The following is a 21538-nucleotide window of genomic DNA, read 5'->3' on the forward strand; positions in this document are numbered from 1 at the left end:
GACCTGCTGAGTATTTTTGCACGTTTTGTGTCCTTTTGACAGTCTTTGCTTGGAAGCATCCAATCTAAAAAATTGTGTTATTTAAGAAAATCTGATCTAATCTGTCAATTACTATGAAATACAAAATAGAAATCAAAAGAACTGCGAATGCTATAAATCAGGAACAAAAACAAAGTTGCTGGAAAAGCTCAGCAGGTCTGGCAGCATCTGTGAAGGAGAAAACAGAGTTAACATTTCGGGTCCAGTGACCCTTCCTCAGAACTGATGGTGGCTGGGAAAACATCAGTTTATGTACAGAAAATAGGGAGGTGGGTGGGGTAGGGAGTAAACAATAGGAAAGAGCCCAAAGAAAGAAAAAGACAGTTGGACAGACAAGGGAGTTGCTAACGATCAGACTGGGAGGGTGAATAGTTGTTAACGGAGACTGTTAGTGACGGGGTGTGGAGTGGCAGGCTGTGTGGTAACAAGGCCCGGTGAGTGGGGTAGGGAGCTGGGACATGGGGGAGTTTAGGCCCTAAAATTATTGAGCGCAATATGGAGTCCGGAAGGCTGTAGGGTCCCCAAGCGGAAAATGAGGTGTTGTTCCTCCAGCTTGCACTGGGCTTCACTGGAACACTGTAGCAAGCCAGTGACTGAGATGTTGGCCAGGGAGCAAGGTGGTGCATTGAAGTGGCTGGTAACAGATAGTTCAGGGTCTTTTTTGCGAGCAGAACATAGATGTTCTGTGAAACAGTCACCAAGTCTCCTCTATATTGGGGAAACAAAGCGAAGACTTGGCGACCATTTCACAGAACATCTATATTCTGCTCCCAAAAAAGACCCTGAACTATCTGTTGCCAGCCACTTCAATGCACCACCTTGCTCCCTGGCCAACATCTCAGTCACTGGCTTGCTACAGTGTTCCAGTGAAGCCCAGTGCAAGCTGGAGGAACAAAACCTCATTTTCCACTTGGGGACACTACAGCCCTCCAGACTTAATACTGAGTTCAATAATTTTAGGGCCTAAACTCTCCCATGTCCCAGCTCCCCACCCCACACACCAGGCTGTGTTACCACATAGCCCACCACTACACACCCCCCTGATGTTAGTCACTAACAGTCCCAATTAACAACTATTCACCCTCCCAGCCTGATTGTTAGCAACTACTTTGTCTGTCCAACTGTCTTTGTGTGTCTTTGGGCACTATCCTATTGTTTACTCCCTACCCCAACCATCTCCCTATTTTCTGCATATAAACTGACATTTTCCCAGCCACCATCAGTTCTGAGGAATGGTCACTAGATCCGAAATGTTAACTCTTTTCTCTTCCACAGATGCTGCCAGACCTGCTGAGTTTTTCCAGCAACTTCATTTTTGTACTGTGAAATAGACTTAGCCCAGTTCATGCAAAATTATATAGGGGAAATATCACATGCCTCTCGATTTACATTTACATGGACAAGTGAAACTATATTGCATCATTAGTTTACACAAATTTCACCAAGTGTGAAGAATCAAGTGAATTAGTAAGCTTTTGATAGCGCAACACACCATTCACAAAAAGGGAAGAAAATGAACAATTAAAAACTACTTTCAACTGAAGTAATATCTAATGCAAAAATGTCTTTGAACAATGGTGCTGGCATTGAAATGATGCAAGAGTTCAAGTTGCCAATTTTTCATGATATTAATTTGGCCTTGCACAAAGTTAACAATTATTGCATCTCGATTTTCAAATCAGTGCAAGTACCGTGCCTTTCTTAGGCTTTACCAGCTGAAAATGAGAAGGTAATTCTTGGTATACAAGGTAATTATACAATTCTGATTTTCCCACAACACTCGCTATAAATAATTATCCTGAAATATAGCCACTTAATAAAGTCCTATATGAATGTTTATTGCCAGCTAAAATGCTGAAAGGATTAACATGTTACAGTACTTATAATGATCTTCCTAAATCACACATTCTCACACATCTTTCTGATCCAATCAGCAAACCTACTTGATAGAAATAGCAAATTTTCAACAGTTAATGTATTGACTAAGAATAAATATTATACAAAGCTACTTTAATGTAAGATGATGGCAATAACTTGCAAGTAGTCCAAAATAACATTTATAAATTACTCCAGATTTATTTTAATGACCCATTGCTCCTTTATAATCCTTAAACTGTTATGATCTAGAGCCAACGCAAGAAGTCAAATGAAGAAATTTAAAAGAAAAATGAAATGTAAAATCACTAACATCTATAAGTGAGCTAAAATTTTCTTTAAAACTGAAGTTTGCCTATTTTGAATGAAATTCTGCTAAAATGCTTTCTTAACAAGTTATGATACCAACACTATTGCAAACGTTTATAAGCTTATCAAATTAATTCTCCACTGGCATTGCAGAAGATGTTGACAGATGGGGACAGATTGCTAACAACCAATGTTTGCACCTAACTGAGCAAACATAAATGTACAAGGAAGTGGAAGTATACAAAGTTTAATATTATATAACATGCAAGTACTTCACATAAAGCAACTTCTCAAAAGCAGTGTTTAGATTAAATGCCAACCTGGGGCTGAGTAGAAGCAGATGCTGAAGACTGAAGCACAGTTGTTGTCACCTCTTCCACCTGATTCTGGTGAGCAGCAGATAAGCCAAGCACAACAAAAGAAAGCAAATCATGATTTAAAGAATGCTATCTTGTATCCATCACCCTTAACATTCAATGCGTTATTCGAGTTTCTAACATACAAACACAGTTAGTTCTCTTTTGCACATGAGCAACCTTGGTTACCTAAGCTTAATGTTTTGAACGCATAATTGAATATTTCTGATGCCTTCCATTTAACTGTTCAGAGATTGTATAGCTGATATTTTTAGTTCATTAATTTTGGTTTACAGTGTGCATAAACAACAGATTTTTCTTTCTGAAAGGCATTACCAAACTATTTATCCTACGCCGTATCATTTATATGTGACCATTCAATTCTATAGAGCTCACAAATTCCTCTTGAAACGGCCCACCAGACCATTTGACTTTATGAATCATTACAAAGCCTGTTGCAGTTGAATGGAGCTACCCCAAATCATCAAGTATATGGGCAATAAATGTGGCCTTGCCAACATCTTCCACATTCAGAGAATAAATTAAAGCAAAACTATAAAACCTGATGTTTAAGCATGATGCTAATTTTTAAAGCTTATTTTAAAGATAAGTTCAAAACATCTGAAAATTAAAGACAGTAAACTCTTTTTTATTAAATACAAGCTAGGATCACCAGTTTCTGGATATTTTGATCTGCAGCAAACAGCAAATACTCAAGTAAATTTACCAGAATCAGGACAAGTGGCAAAGTCTGGTAGTCCAGTCAACCATATGAATCTCAAAAGGTAGCACCATGAGTCAAGGTAATTGGGTGAATACAAAGGCAGTGACTCAACCAAATTTGACAAGAACAGTGCTTGCTCAATATTGGAAAGCTCATACACTGTCATACAAGGTTAGTCATAATAAATCTGCCCCTGCCCCTTCCTCAGAATACGAAATTTGACTTGAATACTTGCCACTATTTCCATGCACTGCCATCTTGGTCTACAGAAGTAGGTAGCCAGAGAAGGAAGTGGCACCAAGAAAAGTTCAGGAACTACAAATGGTACAAGTAACACTTGAAAATGCCAGGATAGGAGAAACAATACTGATCTTCCTCAAGATCAAATTATCTTGCACAATTGTATACCTTTATTTTCAACCCCATTCCCAGAGAAGTCATAGTCTGAAGTAAGCTTATAGTCTGAAGTATGCTTAAATTTATGAATGCGAAAAATGCAGTTCCAATTTTCTTTGAGGAAATTATGCTTCTATAAATTATAGCTTGTTATGTATATGGAGGTTTTTTTTACAAAAAAGATGCTTTATATGGGAAGAGAAGAAATTCTAAACCAATGATGAAAGCAAATGTTTACATTGACAAATTCTAGCATCAATGTTTCTGTACAGAAAAATAGAATTTTACATTCTTATTCTACCGCTTAAAACCTAATTTAAAAAAAACAGGAAATGGAACAGGAAGCTGTGGTATTTAGTAGGAAAGGATGAGGGCGGAAAGAAAAGGGCTTGTGTTTAAGTGCAAACAACATATCGAAACTAAAATTATAGTCTCAAGACTTTGGTGCAAATTCCTTTAATGTACGAAGTGCAAAAGTTTTATTCTGCACAGACACGTCACTTTCACAAGCCCTTCAGCAAATAGTGGCTTAATTTAAATGAAATTAAGCTTTGCAAAATATCTTGTTACAAATATATCACAGTGACAGATTACAAACATAAACCTTAAAACCAAGTCAAATAATTATCATTCCAAAAATCAACTGATCAAAGTTCCAAATTTACCAAAAAGACACAATGTTAATTGGGATTGCGAGTATTATTGTCAAATAAATCCTCTCTTGAAAAAAAATCCCAAACTTTATTTAATTTCAATTAGACCACTAGGTCAATTACTTTTGATGTAGTTTTTGCATTTTGTGTAGCCCACTAGAAAAATAGAGTAGCGGGAAAAGAACAAGCAAGGCAAACAAAGAGCTGTAGCAGAGATGTGGGAATCATAGGATAGACATGAAGGCAGCCTTACAGTCCAGCATGACACACGGGCACAGACACCAGCCCAGACACCTGCCTGTGCGAGATCGTTGGAGCGAGTGGAGGAATCTTGAGAGGGAACTAGGCTCTGGGTAGGTGGGATCGCAGGTTCCAGCTGTGACAACAATGCAATGTGAAAGAAACAAGATCCAGATGTAAAAAGTAAGAACAACAAAAGATGAAGTCATTAAGCAAATAACTACACGCATACAGATACAGCTAAAAAAAAACGCAGTATTGACTATTATAGTACACCTATAGTCTTTAAGTAAAATGTCCAAATATCACAAATTTCAGTTTCCCATTTCTCTCTGTTCCCCCTCAATAAAGTTCATTTCTTCATATTTCATAATTTTCACCACATGAATTTTATAAATTTGAGTGAAGCACAACGCAAGACGAAAATGGGCCTTGATATCTAAATCAAATTACATGTTTAAAAAATATTTCATTGAAACAAATTGGAATGTGAATGCTATGACTGAGATATTAATACTTAAAATGAACTAACTTTTCAGATAGATTCTCACACATCATGCTACATCACACATACTACAGGCTAAATGAACATTGATGGATGCAGGAAGTATCTATGTTTAAATTTATTTTTATTATTCCATTTAAAAATCAATTGTTAATAGTCCATTTAATTGAACTGAAAGGTTATTAATTGTTTTTATTAATTAAACCTAGTAGTAGATTTATTCAAACAACTAAAAGGTGCCTGAGGTCAATGGTGATAAATTTTAAAGTGGAAACTAAGCTACCACCGCGACACATTTTTCAGAAACCTGTCAAATACTTAAGTTATAGCTTACACCTCCAGTTATATCATGAAACTAAGGCAAATATTGAAAAATGAAGTTTGTATAAAAAAGCTACAATTTTCTGAGGACTACATTCAGAATTTGAATCTACCATGTAACTTCAAGTACTGTGCGCACTAACTACAGAAATCTTAAGATTTAAAAGTCTACTGACAGCAAACAAAAATTTCTCCAATCCAATTTCTCACAAATTAGAATGCAATTCATTTTGTTGAATTATCACTTGAGAATATGCATGTCAGTGCATATTAACAAATAAATTGTTTATTTCATTCTGTTCATTAAATCCTTACAGTACTGTCATAAAAAGTCTCCCTAATTCTCGTCTATTATATAACTCAAAAATAAAAAAAAAACAAAATTTCTCCTCATCACCTACCTACAGCTCTTTAATGATTTTAGATCTATAAACACTAGTTAAAGGCCCAGTCACTCATGACAACACATTTTCCACATCAAAATCACTCATCAAAAAAAGTCCTGAAGAACTAACGTGTACAGAATAGGCCATTTGCCTTTTTTCTATGTTGTAGATTTCAAAGCACAGGTGACAATGTTGACAAAATTTTGAAACTGGTAACAAATGCGATGAAAGAAAGTACTAAAAATATGAAGTGTAAAAAAGCATACTTTACTTAGTACATTATCAAAAAAATGGCAGCCCTTAGGTCTGAAACTGCGCTGACTTTTGGATCAATCAAGATTTTTTTGGAGGGTGTGTGGAAGGGGATGGGGTAGGGAGGGTTTAGTGGGGGACTGGAATGTTGCTTTGAGCACAGAAATAGACCAACACACCAGCACTGAAGCTGATAATTCCATTGCCATGCAGTGCTTAGCCAAATTGTCCATGTACGTTAATTTTATTTGAATACAAAAAGTGGTACATTCTAAAAATGTCAATTTTGGTCAATTCTGGTTTTGAACATGTGTTCAGGTATTTCTGGCCTAAGTGTAAATGCAAAACTAAAAAAAAAATGCAAAAATATTTTTCTCATTTCACCACATGAGATTAAAACCTAAACCAAAATGCTCTAATATTTACAACTATGAACGAATTAATAGAATAAATACTAACAAAGTTTTTCAAATTGTTTAAGTGACCTCTGGCAGAGGGTTAATAACCAGAGGATAAGGATTTAAAATATTTGGCAATAGAATGCAAGTTTTCTTAGAATCTGGAATACACTGCCTGAAAGGGTGGAAAAGCAGATTCAGGAGTAAATTTCAAAACAAAATCAGACATGTACTTGAAAAGGAAAGAGCTGGGTTGTGAAACAAATCAGATCGATCTTTTAAAGAGCCATTTCAGGTGTGAAGAGCTGTATGGTGTCTTTCTGTGCTGCATACTTCTGTGAACTATTACACAAAACTTTCGCAAGGGAACATATGTCTGTAGAACAATACCAGCCAAAGCAAAGCAAGGAACTACGTGTGGGACTATTGAACCAATAATCTGCCACATGATGCCTTGAAAACAGAAGTTGTAATGTTTAGCCTGTAATAGAAGAATTTGAAAGTGAACTTCTCTTTGCTCACTGGGTTCAATGTATCTGTGATTAGCATTCAAAACAAAAGAGGTAGCCACTATGATAAAAATTAATCACATTATTCATCAAGTACCACAAGAATAATCCTAGATAAGTAAAAGGTCTTTTTATTCTAAATTCAAGCGACAGTCAATGTTTTACAAATCAGAGTTATCTGGACCAGGTAAGATTTGTAGTCTTGGGACCAATCATAATCCTGCTACAAACAGCAACATTTTACACTTGATGACATTGGGCAAGTTTTGATATTGAAATACTGCACAAAATATAGAGTATATACCCACCCGTAGATAAATTGTGTTAATTAGTCATTTTCTACATTACATACATCAAAAGGGGTTTAAGAGGAAATGCCTGGTGTACATGAAGTTCACACAAGATTCTACATTTAGATAAGAATGTGCCAACAGCACAACACAAGCAACAGTCAAAGCATGTCATGTTTATTTACTGAAGTAGTGAAGATTCTCTCCAGTCTCAGCTGAGCTTCATCTGTATGTGTCATTTGTTGTGACATCCATTGAGCCTAAAGATCACATGACCAACAATATTAATTTTCTAATAACCAGTTCTCATTATTTAGATTGGACTTGAAATGTGCGTAGTACATGAGCGTGGGTACTGGCCAGGATTAGTGCACATTACTGGGTCACTATGATAAGTAAATGTAAAACAGCACAATGCTGACCTAAGTGTACGTAATGCAAACAGCAAGAAAACCTGCAAAAATGCTTTCTGCATGCAGTAATCAAAGCATTAGATTCAAAAGATTTTCATTGCTTGACCATGCAATGAATAGTCTGGTTGCTATCTGTTTGGTAAGTTTACTCCTTTGTCCTGCAGCCAAACTAGTACTCATATCTTGTTATATTTTGCTGTACTGGATTTTATACTTGTAACAATGATTAAACTACTAATACTTGAACATAATTACAACTTCAAAATGCAAAGTAACGTGTAGCATCATTCATGCATATGTGTGGAAATCCAAAAGTTGCTGTCAGCGCTTGTTTGCTCCTCAAAAGGGTGTAACATAGACAGACATCGATTAGAAATCATTTAAACTTGTTCAACGGGTTATAACTGGGTTTTAAACTGAACACACAGTCATTATTTGTTACCAACAATCTCTCTAGCCTGGAAAACATTATACATCTGCAGAAAGTCAAGTTTCTTCATTATAAAAACAATATAGCAATTTCTTTAAAATAAGTGGTTTTTTTTAATTTATGACATTCCAGTTTTTACATTAATCCCACAAGTATGTCCTAATTCTTATTTCATTCTCTAAAATCATAACAATGACTTCCTTACATGTTGTTAGAATTCATCATCGTGATTACTTGTTCAAAAACCTCAGTTTCTGGAAGCCACAGAACTCTTATAACTGGTGAGACAATCAAGTTAGCATCTGGAAAAGTTAATTCCAGGCCAAAGATCACCAGTCCTTTTGTGGGCAGCTGACAGCCATTTCATTGCTGACAGGAATATCCAGCCCATTAATAGTTATTTCTTTCACAATACATGTTGTATCTTTTCAACTCACTTAAGTACCACCTATTCTTTTGTGAATATTTTCAGCTATTTAGCTTCATTTAAAGCAATTTGTAGTCAAATTTTAGTCATTTTCAACATCTGTCCGAAGTATACACATGCAAATTAAAATGTTATATAGTACAATTACAGGCAATATGAATTCCAAAAACCGGTAGGCACATTTTAAAGATACAATTGGTATGAAGAATCAGTGCTGTAAATTATGCAGGGGTTTAGCTAGAGATGGTTGATCCTTTGATATCTGGATTAAGAATTGCAGTGCAATGCTGGAAACCAGGAAAAACAATGTTTTTTTTAAGTTTCTAAGTATTACACCACCTTACTAAAACATAATTTTAACTGTAATTTTCACAAACTGATTCCAGGAGAGTGGTAGAATCATACAGCATGGAAACAGACCTTTCAGTCCAACCAGTCCATGCCGACCATATTCCCAAACTAAACTATTTCAATCTATCTTCACTTGGCTCATATCCTTCCAAACCTTTCCTATTCATAAACTTCTCAAAGTGTCTTTTAAATGTTGCAACTACCTGCATCCATCACTTCCTCTGACAGTTCATTTCACACACGAACCATTCTGTGTAAAAAACGTTTCCCTTCATATCCTTTATAAATCTTTATCCTCTCACCTTAAAAATATACCCAACCCCGCTTTGAACTTCTCCACGCTAGGGAAAAGACCACTGTTATTCACCTTATCTATGGCCCTCATGATTTTATGAACCTCAATAAATATCACCCTTCAACCTTCAACTCTCCAGTGGAAGAAGTCGTCCCAGTCTCTCCGGTCTATTTTGATATCTCAAACCCTCCATTCCTGGGAACAACATGGAATTAACGCAAAGGCAGTATAGCTATTGCCGACGAAGCTTCAAATTTAGTTACGGGGCTAGGAAACCAACAACAATAACATTAAGCCATGTGAAATGAACGTAAAGAAACAGAGAAACTAGTTATCTTACCATTATATGTACAATATTTTATTGTCAATAAAGCAGTATGGGAATGGAACAGAGCGAAATGACGCTGCAGGATTCAATGTGATGGTCTAATGTACAGGACAAAACAAATTTCAAAAAAAAAGCCAGTCATAACAGTTTATCTTTGTGATGAAGGTTCATTATTTTAATTATTATTGTTGTTGTGGTTAATTGGCTTGCTGAGCTGGTTCGTTGTTTCACAGACGTTTCATTACCCTGCTGGGTAACATCATCAGTGCAGCCTCCAATGAAGTGCTGTTGTTTTCCCGCCTGGTATTTAAAACTTTGTTTTAAATCAGCATGTTATCGATAGACAGTCTTGATTAACCAATAATTAAATACCGATCTATAATGATGTCTGGCTATTTATGTTGTAAATAAAATATAACAGTGATGTGTACACCCCTGCATCATGTTTCTACTATTTACTGTATGATTTTTTTCTATTGATTTCAGGTGTCAATATTTTTATACAGATTTTATAAGGGATATTGATGTCTTGAAGCTTCACTTGGTCGAGGTTTTCAGCACCTCTTGATCATCCAGAAAATATAGGGTGCATGTTAAGAAGTGGTAAATATAATTTTAGTTTTTTTTTGCTTTGAATTTGAAACTGACAGAGCCATCTGGAAAATGTATTTACTTGCATCTAAATGAGGCTTAAAAAAACTTTGTGGTATGTAGCTTGATGGTTTGGAAAACAATAGTAGAAAAGTGTGGGGAGAAAGAAGAACCACTGCATAGCAACAAAGCATCCTATGACACAGGGAAATGGGAGGCAATTTTTCTTTTTAGGAAGAGAGAGTCACCCAGAAGGTTAGCAAACGTGTGGATTTCTTTTCCAGAGAAGCAGATCATTTCAGAGTAGAGTCCTGTAACATCAGCAGTTTAGTTTAGCAGTGTCTAAAACATTCTGGGCGAAAGACCTGAGCAGCTTAGTAGTTAGGAGGAGAAAAGCTCCAGAAATAGGTGTGTCAGAGAGGAAGACATCCTATAGTGTTGCTGAATGTACGAGTTTAAAGGAATACATGTGGCTAAGGAACACATGTTGAGGAAAGGAACCGTATAAATGCAAATCTCATGGGCCTGGGGAAGAGATGCCAATTTAAATGCTGGACTTTATTTTTCAAAGAAGCGTTCTGCCAATGGCCTTGGTGACCTCAATTATATGCACTGTAGAATAGAACTTTTACAAAAAAGAGGCAGGTTGACTCCATAACAGCTTTAAAATCACCCAAACCCAAGAATGTACACTGCACTTGTAAAATTTGTGCTTCATTCAAGGACTGGCTTAGCGTATAAGTAAATTAAGTGAACTCTTGGTGTGAAAGCCCAATATTCAAAATTCTATCTCAAAGCTTTGTTTCACTTTTAACTGAAAAAGGTGTGAAAAACTGCTAATTTAGCAAATTCTTGGAAAAAAAAAATCAGTAACTCCAATCGTCAAAACATCCATATATAGGCAAAATAATGGGCATTTGTGTGGTACTGTAAACTTCAAACCTTTAATAATTGTTCACAGATCAAAAGAAACAGCAATAACTCTCTGAAACAAACGATTTAGGGACAAGAAAAGCTTATCTAGAAATTGAAAGCAAATCGGTCATGTCTGAGAGGAGGAGGAGTTGAAGCTGAAACAAACTAAGTTGTTTTATCAACTGCTTGATAAATGCCAGAAGGACAACTGATTGCCCTGCAGAAGAATTTAAGGAGTTAATCTAAAGAAAACTGTCTTCAAACACAGTCAATGCCAAATGTAACAAGAAACAAGGAAGCTACCTCTGCTAAGAAGGCAAGCTGCAAACTTGCAATATTTGGATGAAAGCGTCTAAAGGGTCATCAGTAACACCACAAGAACACTACAAATTTGAAGAATGGAAAACTGCATAATTATTCAACCCCAGGATTCTTCAGAAGCAGAATTCTGGAGAATAATACTGCACAAGGATCGAATCCTGGACACATACAGAGACACTATTGTATGGAATAATAGCTGAATTCCATCATTAGTCACGTAATAGCCAAGTTGGGTTGTGGTGCTTAACTTGCTTACTTGAGGGGTCTTATTTTGGTTGCGACATTCAACAAAGTTTAAATAACTGTTTCCGTATTTGATTGCCTGTGAGATTTTTTAACTAGTAGCTGAATTAAAGATAACTTGTGGTAATTTACTGACTATATGTGACAACCCAAAGTTGCAAAAGAGCTTCAAATTTTGCAATTTCTTTTCGTCTTCACGACATTCATTGTTCTTTTTAACCTCAATATTTGTACCATTCTTTCCATAGCTACACACCTGCATTCTAATGTCTGGTTAAACTCTTCAACAACAAGTGAAGGCAATACTTCCTGATCTATTGTGCATCGGAAAGTGCAGTCTCCTTTAAATAAGTCAAAAGGAAAACAGCGCGTGCCAGATCCAATAATGGAAACTTAGTCAAAAGTATAAAAACATGCTTTGAGCTCCATATTTACGAGATTAACCCATTCATTTTATTCTGTCTAGAGTATCACAATAATTTCAGATTAAGATTATGGTATCAGCATAGCTCAGCACAATTTACATCAGTTCCAAGGGATCCCTCATTCAACTGCATTACTTCTAACTTTCATATTCCCATGCACTTATATTCAAATCAGCACAAAAATGTCAAATCACAAATAGCAATGTTACTCCAAATAATATTCTCCCTTGCATAAAAAAAATCAGGTTTATCAAACCTAGCAGTGTCAGCACACAATGGTTATTTGCCAAACTGCCATGGTGATAATTTTAAGCAAGAGGCCTAACCACCTTCTCGGGTATGACGATGATATTTTGGTAAGCACTTTGCTACATGAGTTTTGAGAAGATTTGTAGCTCAGGTTGAGGTTCTGGATGTGAGTTTGCTCGCTGAGCTGGAAGATTAGTTTTCAGACATTTCGTCACCATTCTAGGTAACATCATCAGTGAGCCTCCGAAGAAGCGCTGGTGTTATGTCCTGCTTTCTATTTATCTGGTTAGGTTTCCTTGGGTTGGTGATGTCATTTCCTGTTCTTTTTCTCAGGGGATGGGAGATTGGCTCCAAATCAATGTGTTTGTTGATGGAGTTCTGGTTGGAATGCCATGCTTCTAGGAATTCTCGTGCATGTCTCTATTTGGCTTGTCCTAGGATGGATGTGTTGTCCCAATCAAAGTGATGTCCTTCCTTATCTGTATGTAAGGATACGAGTGATAGTGGGTCATGTCGTTGTCAACCATCCCCTGAGAAAAAGAACAGGAAATGACATCACCAACCCAAGGAAACCTAACCAGATAAATAGAAAGCGGGACATAACACCAGCGCTTCTTCGGAGGCTCACTGATGATGTTACCGAGAATGGTGACGAAACGTCTGAAAACTAACCTTCCAGCTCAGCGAGCAAACTCACATTCAGAACGTTGCTACGTTTTAAGACATGCATTAGAAAATACAAACCTTTTTCCCAACCTAGCAGCATGCATTTTTTGGTTAGTCAGTTACCTCGCTTCTGACTGCTTCTGGCACTTGTAGATCATTTTGTTTTTCCACATTCTCCAAGGCAGGCAAATGTAGCATAGTGGACATTTTATTTGGATCACTCGTAGAAACATCATCCTTTTTATCTGGGGGTTTTAACCGAGGTTTGTGATCTTTGGTTTTTCCTCTAGTCATGAGACTAGTCAGCCCCACTGAAATATCATCTTTAGCGGTTTCCTTTGTTGGAATTACTGCTTCTACTTTAGCAGCACAAGGAACATTTTTCCCAACTTTTAATAGTGTTGTCCTGCCAATTTCAGTTCTAGATCCTGTTTTTGATTCCAGGATTGTTTTGCTTTCCACCTTCTGCTTCACAGCGTGTTCTTTAGACTTCATCTCCATCGCCTTGTCCTTATCAATTCCACTTTCGCCTGGTAAAGCTTTTCGTATCACTTTCCTGACTATTTTAACCACCTTTTTCTTAGGAAATCCTTCATTGTCATGGGACAGCTCCTCACGATTTGCCACATTCATATTTTGCTTTACCTTGTCTTTTGCAGGAAGCTCATTTTCAAAACATCCAGCTGCACATGCACTTTCTCCATTTATTTCCAGCTGTGAACCACAGATCTCTTCGGTCCTGACTTTCACTGCTTTATCATTTTCACTTCTTTCTGACTATATTTTGCAGTGTAAAAAAGAAGTTGCATAAATTAAAGGAGAAAGACAAACACAGTTGGTAACAAAGCAAAAAGAAATGGAATTATAATCAAGTATGACATCAAGAAAGAACATAAGCTACTTGTACATCTAAAGGATCTATTTGATCCCCAGTCAATCTTTGCAGTAGGCATATAAAAATACACCACATTCAAATGGCTGGACAATCCTACTTGGGCATCACTGTATGACTTCATTTTACTTAGACCCAATAGGAGCTGGCAAATATATCAGAACAAATATTTGTTGAAATGTATATAAGTAGAAAAGCAAATACAACGTTTAAATGCTACTATGCATTATTTTCTGGTAGGTTTTGACAAAACCGTCAGTGCAAGAGCTCTTGTGCATAAAAAAAATTCTCCCGACATACTTAAATTGTTTGGTGTGGAACAGTAGCTCAGCAGTTAGCACTGTTGCCTCCCAGCGCCAGGGACTCAGGTTCAATTGTACCCTCAGGTGCCCGGTGTGCAGTTTGCACATTCTCCCCATGTCTGGGTGGGTTTCCTCCGGGTGCTCTGATGTCCTCCCAAAATCCAAAGATGTGTGCAAAGGTTAGGTGAATTGGCCATGCTAAATTGCCCAGCGTGCCCAGGAAGAGGAGGCTAGTTTGATTAGCCATAGGAAATGCAGGGTTACAGGGATAAGGCGGGGCTGGGTAGGATGTTCTTCGGAGGGTTGGTGTGGACTCGGTGGACTGAATGGTCTGCTTCCACACAATAGGGATTCTATGATAATTCTATGATAAGACAAGAAACGTACAGCGTATGAGGAGCACAAAAGCTGACGTTTCGGGCCTAGACCCTTCATCAGATGGAGGGGGGTCTAGGCCTGTAACGTCAGCTTTTGTGCTCCCGAGATGCTGCTTGGCCTGCTGTGTTCATCCAGCTTCACACTTTGTTATCTTGGATTCTCCAGCATCTGCAGTTCCCATTGTCTCTAAACGTACAGCATATGTCCACTATACTTATACATTTTACAATACAAAAATTCTGTGAAAACTACAAAATGCATGAAAAGAAAACTAGCAGATACATAAAAAATAATATTCCTGTTACACTACAAAATATAAACAATATTTTGAACAGGTCATGGGACAGGCCAGTGTAAGTTGTTTTTATAATATTAAAGAGTAATTTGAAATGACATAGGTATAATCATAACATTTCCTTTCTCTGAAAATTCAAACGCTCCTATGAAACCTGTTATACGATTCGTAGCAATAACATAGAATGAAAATTAAATACAGCATTATGTCCTAACAGAATACTGCTGTACAAATGACTGACTGTTTCAAAAATTAGGTAAAGTTTACCAATTCAAATTACTATGTTGCAATAGTAGTAACAAATACTAGACAAAGTAAAGACATTGGAAAAACAGGACTCTTGACTTTCATATACATATATTCTTTATAATTTCACTGTCCATATAAAATGATCTTTGGTAAACAATTAATTTTAAAGGTTGCATCTGAATTTGCTAATATGCTTCCACTCTGGAAGCAATACTGAACAATAAACGTGCTGCAGTGCAGCAAGCCTGGTCTGCTTTCAATAAAAGGCCACAAGTTTTTCAGTTATTTTCTTTGAAGGAAAGAAATTTTTTTCAGAATCGCATTTCATTTGTGGTCTACTAAAATGCAACTAAATGCTCAGCAATCGTCTGATAAAAGTCAATATTTATCTTCATAATAATGATTTGTATAAGCTTGCAAATTAAATTCTTAATTATACTGCTATATACTAATATTTTTCCTAAAACAATACACACAATTTTAAAAAATTATTTAATTCAGGCTGAGCAAAATTTTCCAATGCTAGCTTTAGTTTCAATAGACCAGCAAACTAAATACTATTTTCACTAACAGCTACTTCATATGGACAAATCAAATGCTGCAACAACTCCAAGATCTCTTCCTAACACTGCAGACCATAAATTTACATTGTAAAATCACATTATTAATCACAGCATGTCCTAAATCAAGTATACAGTTGCAAGTCAAAATATTTTAGCAAAATTATTCAGCTACCTTCATTTTATTCCCAAAATTTAGATGACTACTGGAGGATCTTTAAAAGGGTTCCAGGCCAACATTAAATCAACACGACCACTGTATCTGCTGACTGTGCATCAGTTAGTAGCTCTAATGACAGTAGGCCAACTACAACAATGCTGTTATGGCACGTTAAAAAGACAAGTACTGGAAAACAGTGTTGGCTGCATATTATCCGATTCTCTTTTCACCAATTCTAACATGCATCTTCACTTGAAGGAAGCAATGGTAATGCACCTCCTCAGAGCGCTCCGAATCCGAAATGTTAACTCCGATTTCACAGATGCTGCCAGACCTGCTGAGCTTTTCCAGCAATCTCTATTTTAGGTTCAGATTTACAGCATCTGCAGTTTTTTGGTTTTTATTAATGTGATGTTGATAATCTATTTTATTTGGTTCTGCATACGGCACATTTTTGTTTATTATTATAACACAATTCAATATTTTTTGAAGTTGTGCCAAGTATATTGAAAAGCATTTTGTTGCATCACACTACCCCATCCCTCTCGTGCAAACATTGATCATTTAAGTGCCTTTTTTGACGAATACCAAAACAATCCCACACTAATCACGGCAGTAATTTGTTTCAGTAAATAACTGTTACTTGAAGAAACTTACAGATTGTTCAAGGTTTGCTTCTTGGCCTTGATCTGGATTTTCTGATTTCAGAACAGATACCGATTTTTTCGTTGCAACAGGCTTTTCCTCTTTAACCTAGTTATTTATAGGATGAGGATGCAACATCACAATCCAAAATTTGAATGATGCATGCAAAAGTGCTGTTATTACAATTCAGCAAACTTCAAAACAGCACACTATAAGTTTAATTTAGTGTGCAAGTAAAGGAAAACCCTATCTCTAAATTCCAATTTTCTTGATCATAAAGGTATCAGGTTTTTCTCAAGTAGAATAAAAAACACAGTAGACTTGAAAGCTATTTTTCAGTGCAAAGAAATTTGAAATGTTCTTGCATCTTTATGTCACTCTCCTATTTCTGCAATCTACACAAAAGACTTTGCTTTTGTAATTCTTAGTGCTGCCAAGTTTGGATGAAGTAAGATGTTTCTAAAATAGTTGCTAGCAAGGAAGAAATAAACAATTATTTTTCCATTTGCACCAAGGACGATCAATCTCTGAAGTTGTCTTAGTTCCCCGCTGAATGAGACTCAGCGATAGTTACACTCAAACTGTGAAAAAATAACTGCAAATAAATAAATCAATACAACTTATTTTTGCTCTACACATTCAGTGATAAAATAGTATTATAACTGAATGCTCAAACCTAGAGCAAGATTTTATACAATTCACAGAAACTGATCACAATGAGATGATAATAAACATGAGAGATCCAGAATTATTCTTTTCACTCCACTAGAAACAATTTAACCCAATTTCCTAGGAAATGTTCATTTGAGCCCATTTCTCACAACTGCAATATCAAAAATTCTTAGGATAGATAATACAATAACACAGCCTGGCTATTGTGATTGGCATTTGCAATTTGAAAGATTTGAGCTTAAAAATAAACTTCCCTTTTGCTCCCAGAAAGCAAAACGTGATGAGAAAGCCATGCTGCTGTCATGAATTGATAAGTAGTATTATGAAAAGATGCAGTCTAATTCAGAACTGAGGTTTCCCTGGAGCCCAAGTTCTTCCCAGTAACTGAAATTGGTGGGTTCAGATTGGAATTTCCTGGACAATGATCAGACACACAGGCGGTAGATACTGTAGGTACAGAAAAGTAAAAAGCACAAATTACAGAAATCATTTATAGGAAAAGTCAATGGTTATTGCAGTTATTTTAGTCTATGAGCAAAACTAGACTTGATCCAACAGAAAGTCTAAAATTATAAAAACTGAGCTACACAGTCAATTTAAAATAGTGATGATGACATCATAAGCGAAAACCTGACTGGCTGCAGCTGCCTCAGAGTATACCTGTAATTACAAACAATCTTTGGCAGCCAGGATAGCAAAATTGCAGAGGCAGAATTTAAAAGTGCATGCACAGAAACAACGAACTGACTAATTTGCCAATGCATAATCAGTCATTATAAAGGGAATGCTAAAATTGGAATCAAGATGGGAAAAATTGAATTCTACAGATTACAGGCTCAATGCTTAAGCATTTTTCAAATAGCTACAAGGCAAATAAATTCAAGCTCTGACTTTATATTAGCAAAGTTGATCTTTTATAAAGAGAATAAAGGCTGTCCTTGACTATAATACATATTTTAAATTAACAGCATTCCATTCAGTTATCACAATGAGAGTTCTTAAAAGGGTGGGGCAGCTATCCTGAAAATGTTACTACAAGCATAACATTCTAGTCAACTTTTGATTAAAAAATGACAACAGAAATATGCATCTTATGAATTGGTGAGATATGCTTTCCACAGTTTAAACAAATGTTTAAAATAATCTGTGGAGTTAAATTAATATTTTAATCATTCCCTTCCAATCCAATTGGTGGTAGATTCCGTATGATCAAAGTTATCAACACTACTGGAAATAGCTTTCTACAATCATCATTTTACTTTCCACAATTTTCCAGACTTAATAATAGTATTGCATGGAATAAACAGTCAGCTTTTCCCAGAACAGGAAATAGAGGTGTTGACTTTTTGGGGAGTGGGTGCTATCAATGTATGAAGGGAACTTTCTGACTGAAACACCTTCTTTTACACCTTTTGTCATGTACCCTATTACAGCAGGTGATCTGTTCAGCTCCTCATGCCAGCTATATTGTGAAATGTGCAGCATATTATTCTGGTCAACAGACGTGCCAACAAACAGGTTTTCTTATTTATTTACATATAAGAGGCAAGCTGCCAATTTTCATGCCCTCCTATAATGGACCAGACCAAACCCACTCAAAACACAAGGAATTAGCCTAGACCCTAACTAACTTTTAAAATAAGTAAAAGCAATTCCAGGCAATATGCTCTGGGTGTAATTCGACTGGTCAAACTATCAGGCTTGAAGCAAAACGCACTATTCATCACAACCCTTAAAATAGAGACAAAAAAGAAATAAAAGAATCAGCATAACTGTATTCCATATAGTACTCATTAACTGTTCCAATATAGTAACATTCCATTAGCACAGCCTTGACAAAGGCAAAGTCAGTAGAACAGATTATCTCACATGCAATTCTAGCAGCAGGAAGACAATCCAAACCTTTAGCTGTAGTGACAAAGAAAAAGAGAGAGATGTAGCAGCTTTCACAACCCTAACAGCTTCTGAAAGCTTAACTAAAAGTCCTGGTTCTGTGGGAGCGAGACCCCACATATTCAGGCTGCTTCTATTATTCCAACTTTTAAAAACCCCAATGCCTCACAAACTGTTGACTTTATTGACTTGACTGCTTCTCACCCTGTCTCAAACTCTCTTTATGTATAAAAAAAGGACAAAATACACCTCTGAAAGCTGCAGTATTGTCCCACTTCCTACTTAACATATAATGAGAGCAAGGTCAGGTGTGGATGGGAAGGTATGGGCTGGTCATCTGACCCATTTTATTTGGGCCCTTACCACCAAAAGTACACTCAATTGGCTGGACTTTACATGCCCCTTGGATCACAAACATTTATGTATTCACAGGATGTTGGTATTGCTGACATTTGTTAGCATTTCTAGTTGTCCTTGAGAGAATGATAGAGAAAGGAGTATTTTTTTTCTTCCATTCAGGATCACGAGACTCTGGAGCTCTTTCTCCAGAGAATGGTAATGTTGAAGTCATTGAATACTTTTAAGACACAGGTCGTAGACATATTGATTCAATCAAAAAATCAATAGTTGTCAGAGTAAGGTAAGAATGTGGAACTGAGACCATAATAAGATCAGCCATGATCTGACTGAATGGCAAAGCAGGATGGTCTAATTCTGTCCCTAATTTGTATGCTTTTATGAGTGATGGATCATCACTAATTAGCCTTAAAACAGGATTATAAAAGGATTAGAAGCAAGTCCTTTGGCACTTACGAATCAGAAAATAGTGTTGCATTTACATATCTGAGCAAAACTAGACACAAATCTTACTGAAATCTGAGGCAAAGTTTATTTTAGGCTCACTTTAGATTATGAACATGAAAACAAGGAGAAGTAGGAGTTGAACATTTGGCTCCTTCAGCCTGTGCCCCATCATTTAAAAAGGTCATAACTGGGACAATACTGCAGCTTTCTGAGGAAGCTGATGTGCTGAAAATTTTGTCAAACATTAAGATTGACAAGTCGCCAGGCCCGGACCAGATTTGTCCTCGGCTGCTTTGGGAAGCGAGAAATGCAACTGCTTCGCCACTTGCGAAGATCTTTGCATCCTCGCTCTCCACTGGAGTCGTACCTGAGGACTGGAGAGAGGCAAATGTAATTCCTCTCTTCAAGAAAGGAAATAGGGAAATCCCCGGCAATTATAGACCGGTAAGTCTCACGTCTGTCGTCTGCAAGGTGTTAGAAAGGATTCTGAGGGATAAGATTTATGACCATCTGGAAGAGCATGGCTTGATCAAATACAGTCAACACGGCTTTGAGAGGGGTAGGTCATGCCTTACAAACCTTATCGAGTTTTTTGAGGATGTGACTAGAAAAGTTGATGAGGGTCGAGCTGTGGATGTGGTGTATGTGGACTTCAGTAAGGCATTTGATAAGGGTCCCCATGGTAGGCTCATTCAGAAGGTCAGAAGGAATGGGATACAGGGGAACTTAGCTGCTTGGATACAGAATTGGCTGGCCAACAGAAGACAGCGAGTGGTAGTAGAAGGAAAATATTCTGCCTGGAAGTCTGTGGTGAGTGGGGTTCCACAGGGCTCTGTCCTTGGGCCTCTACTGTTTGTAATTTTTATTAATGACTTGGACGAGGGGATTGAAGGATGGGTCAGCAAGTTTGCAGACGACACAAAGGTCGGAGGTGTCGTTGACAGTGTAGAGGGCTGTTGTAGGCTGCAGCGGGACATTGACAGGATGCAGAGATGGGCTGAGAGGTGGCAGATGGAGTTCAACCTGGATAAATGCGAGGTGATGCATTTTGGAAGGTCGAATTTGAAAGCTGAGTACAGGATTAAGGATAGGATTCTTGGCAGCGTGGAGGAACAGAGGGATCTTGGTGTGCCGATACATAGATCCCTTAAAATGGCCACCCAAGTGGACAGGGTTGTTAAGAAAGCATATGGTGTTTTGGCTTTCATTAACAGGGGGATTGAGTTTAAGAGTCGTGAGATCTTGTTGCAGCTCTATAAAACTTTGGTTAGACCGCACTTGGAATACTGCGTCCAGTTCTGGGCGCCCTATTATAGGAAAGATGTGGATGCTTTGGAGAGGGTTCAGAGGAGGTTTACCAGGATGCTGCCTGGACTGGAGGGCTTATCTTATGAAGACAGGTTGACTGAGCTCGGTCTCTTTTCATTGGAGAAAAGGAGGAGGAGAGGGGACCTAATTGAGGTATACAAGATAATGAGAGGCATAGATAGAGTTGATAGCCAGAGACTATTTCCCAGGGCAGAAATGGCTAGCACGAGGGGTCATAGTTTTAAGCTGGTTGGTGGAAAGTATAGAGGGGATGTCAGAGGCAGGTTCTTTACGCAGAGAGTTGAGAGAGCATGGAATGCGTTGCCAGCAGCAGTTGTGGAAGCAAGGTCATTGGGGTCATTTAAGAGACTGCTGGACATGTATATGGTCACAGAAATTTGAGGGTGCATACATGAGGATCAATGGTCGGCACAACATTGTGGGCTGAAGGGCCTGTTCTGTGCTGTACTGTT

General features: G+C 37.2%; 1 protein-coding gene across 13 annotated transcripts in view; it reads right to left on the reverse strand.

Annotated features, from left to right (window-relative positions):
- myo18ab (myosin XVIIIA b) overlaps positions 1 to 21538 on the reverse strand; it is a 300129-nt gene that overhangs the window by 186154 nt on the left and 92437 nt on the right. For 4 of the 13 annotated variants that reach the window (XM_059655206.1, XM_048557406.2, XM_059655214.1 and 1 more), the window contains exons 3-4: positions 4606 to 4728; positions 2544 to 2609 (exon numbers count right to left, since the gene is read on the reverse strand). The exons of 3 other annotated variants lie outside the window; for them this stretch is intronic. In XM_059655206.1, the coding sequence (XP_059511189.1) occupies positions 2544 to 2609; positions 4606 to 4728 (189 nt within the window). Of the gene's footprint in view, positions 1 to 2543; positions 2610 to 4605; positions 4729 to 7438; positions 7514 to 13030; positions 13685 to 16400; positions 16493 to 21538 lie in introns of those variants that run through there. 6 more of the 13 variants (XM_059655213.1, XM_059655210.1, XM_059655212.1 and 3 more) reach the window with 6 other exon arrangements.

Source organism: Stegostoma tigrinum, chromosome 27 (assembly GCF_030684315.1).
Source record: "Stegostoma tigrinum isolate sSteTig4 chromosome 27, sSteTig4.hap1, whole genome shotgun sequence".
Taxonomy (NCBI): domain Eukaryota; kingdom Metazoa; phylum Chordata; class Chondrichthyes; order Orectolobiformes; family Stegostomatidae; genus Stegostoma; species Stegostoma tigrinum.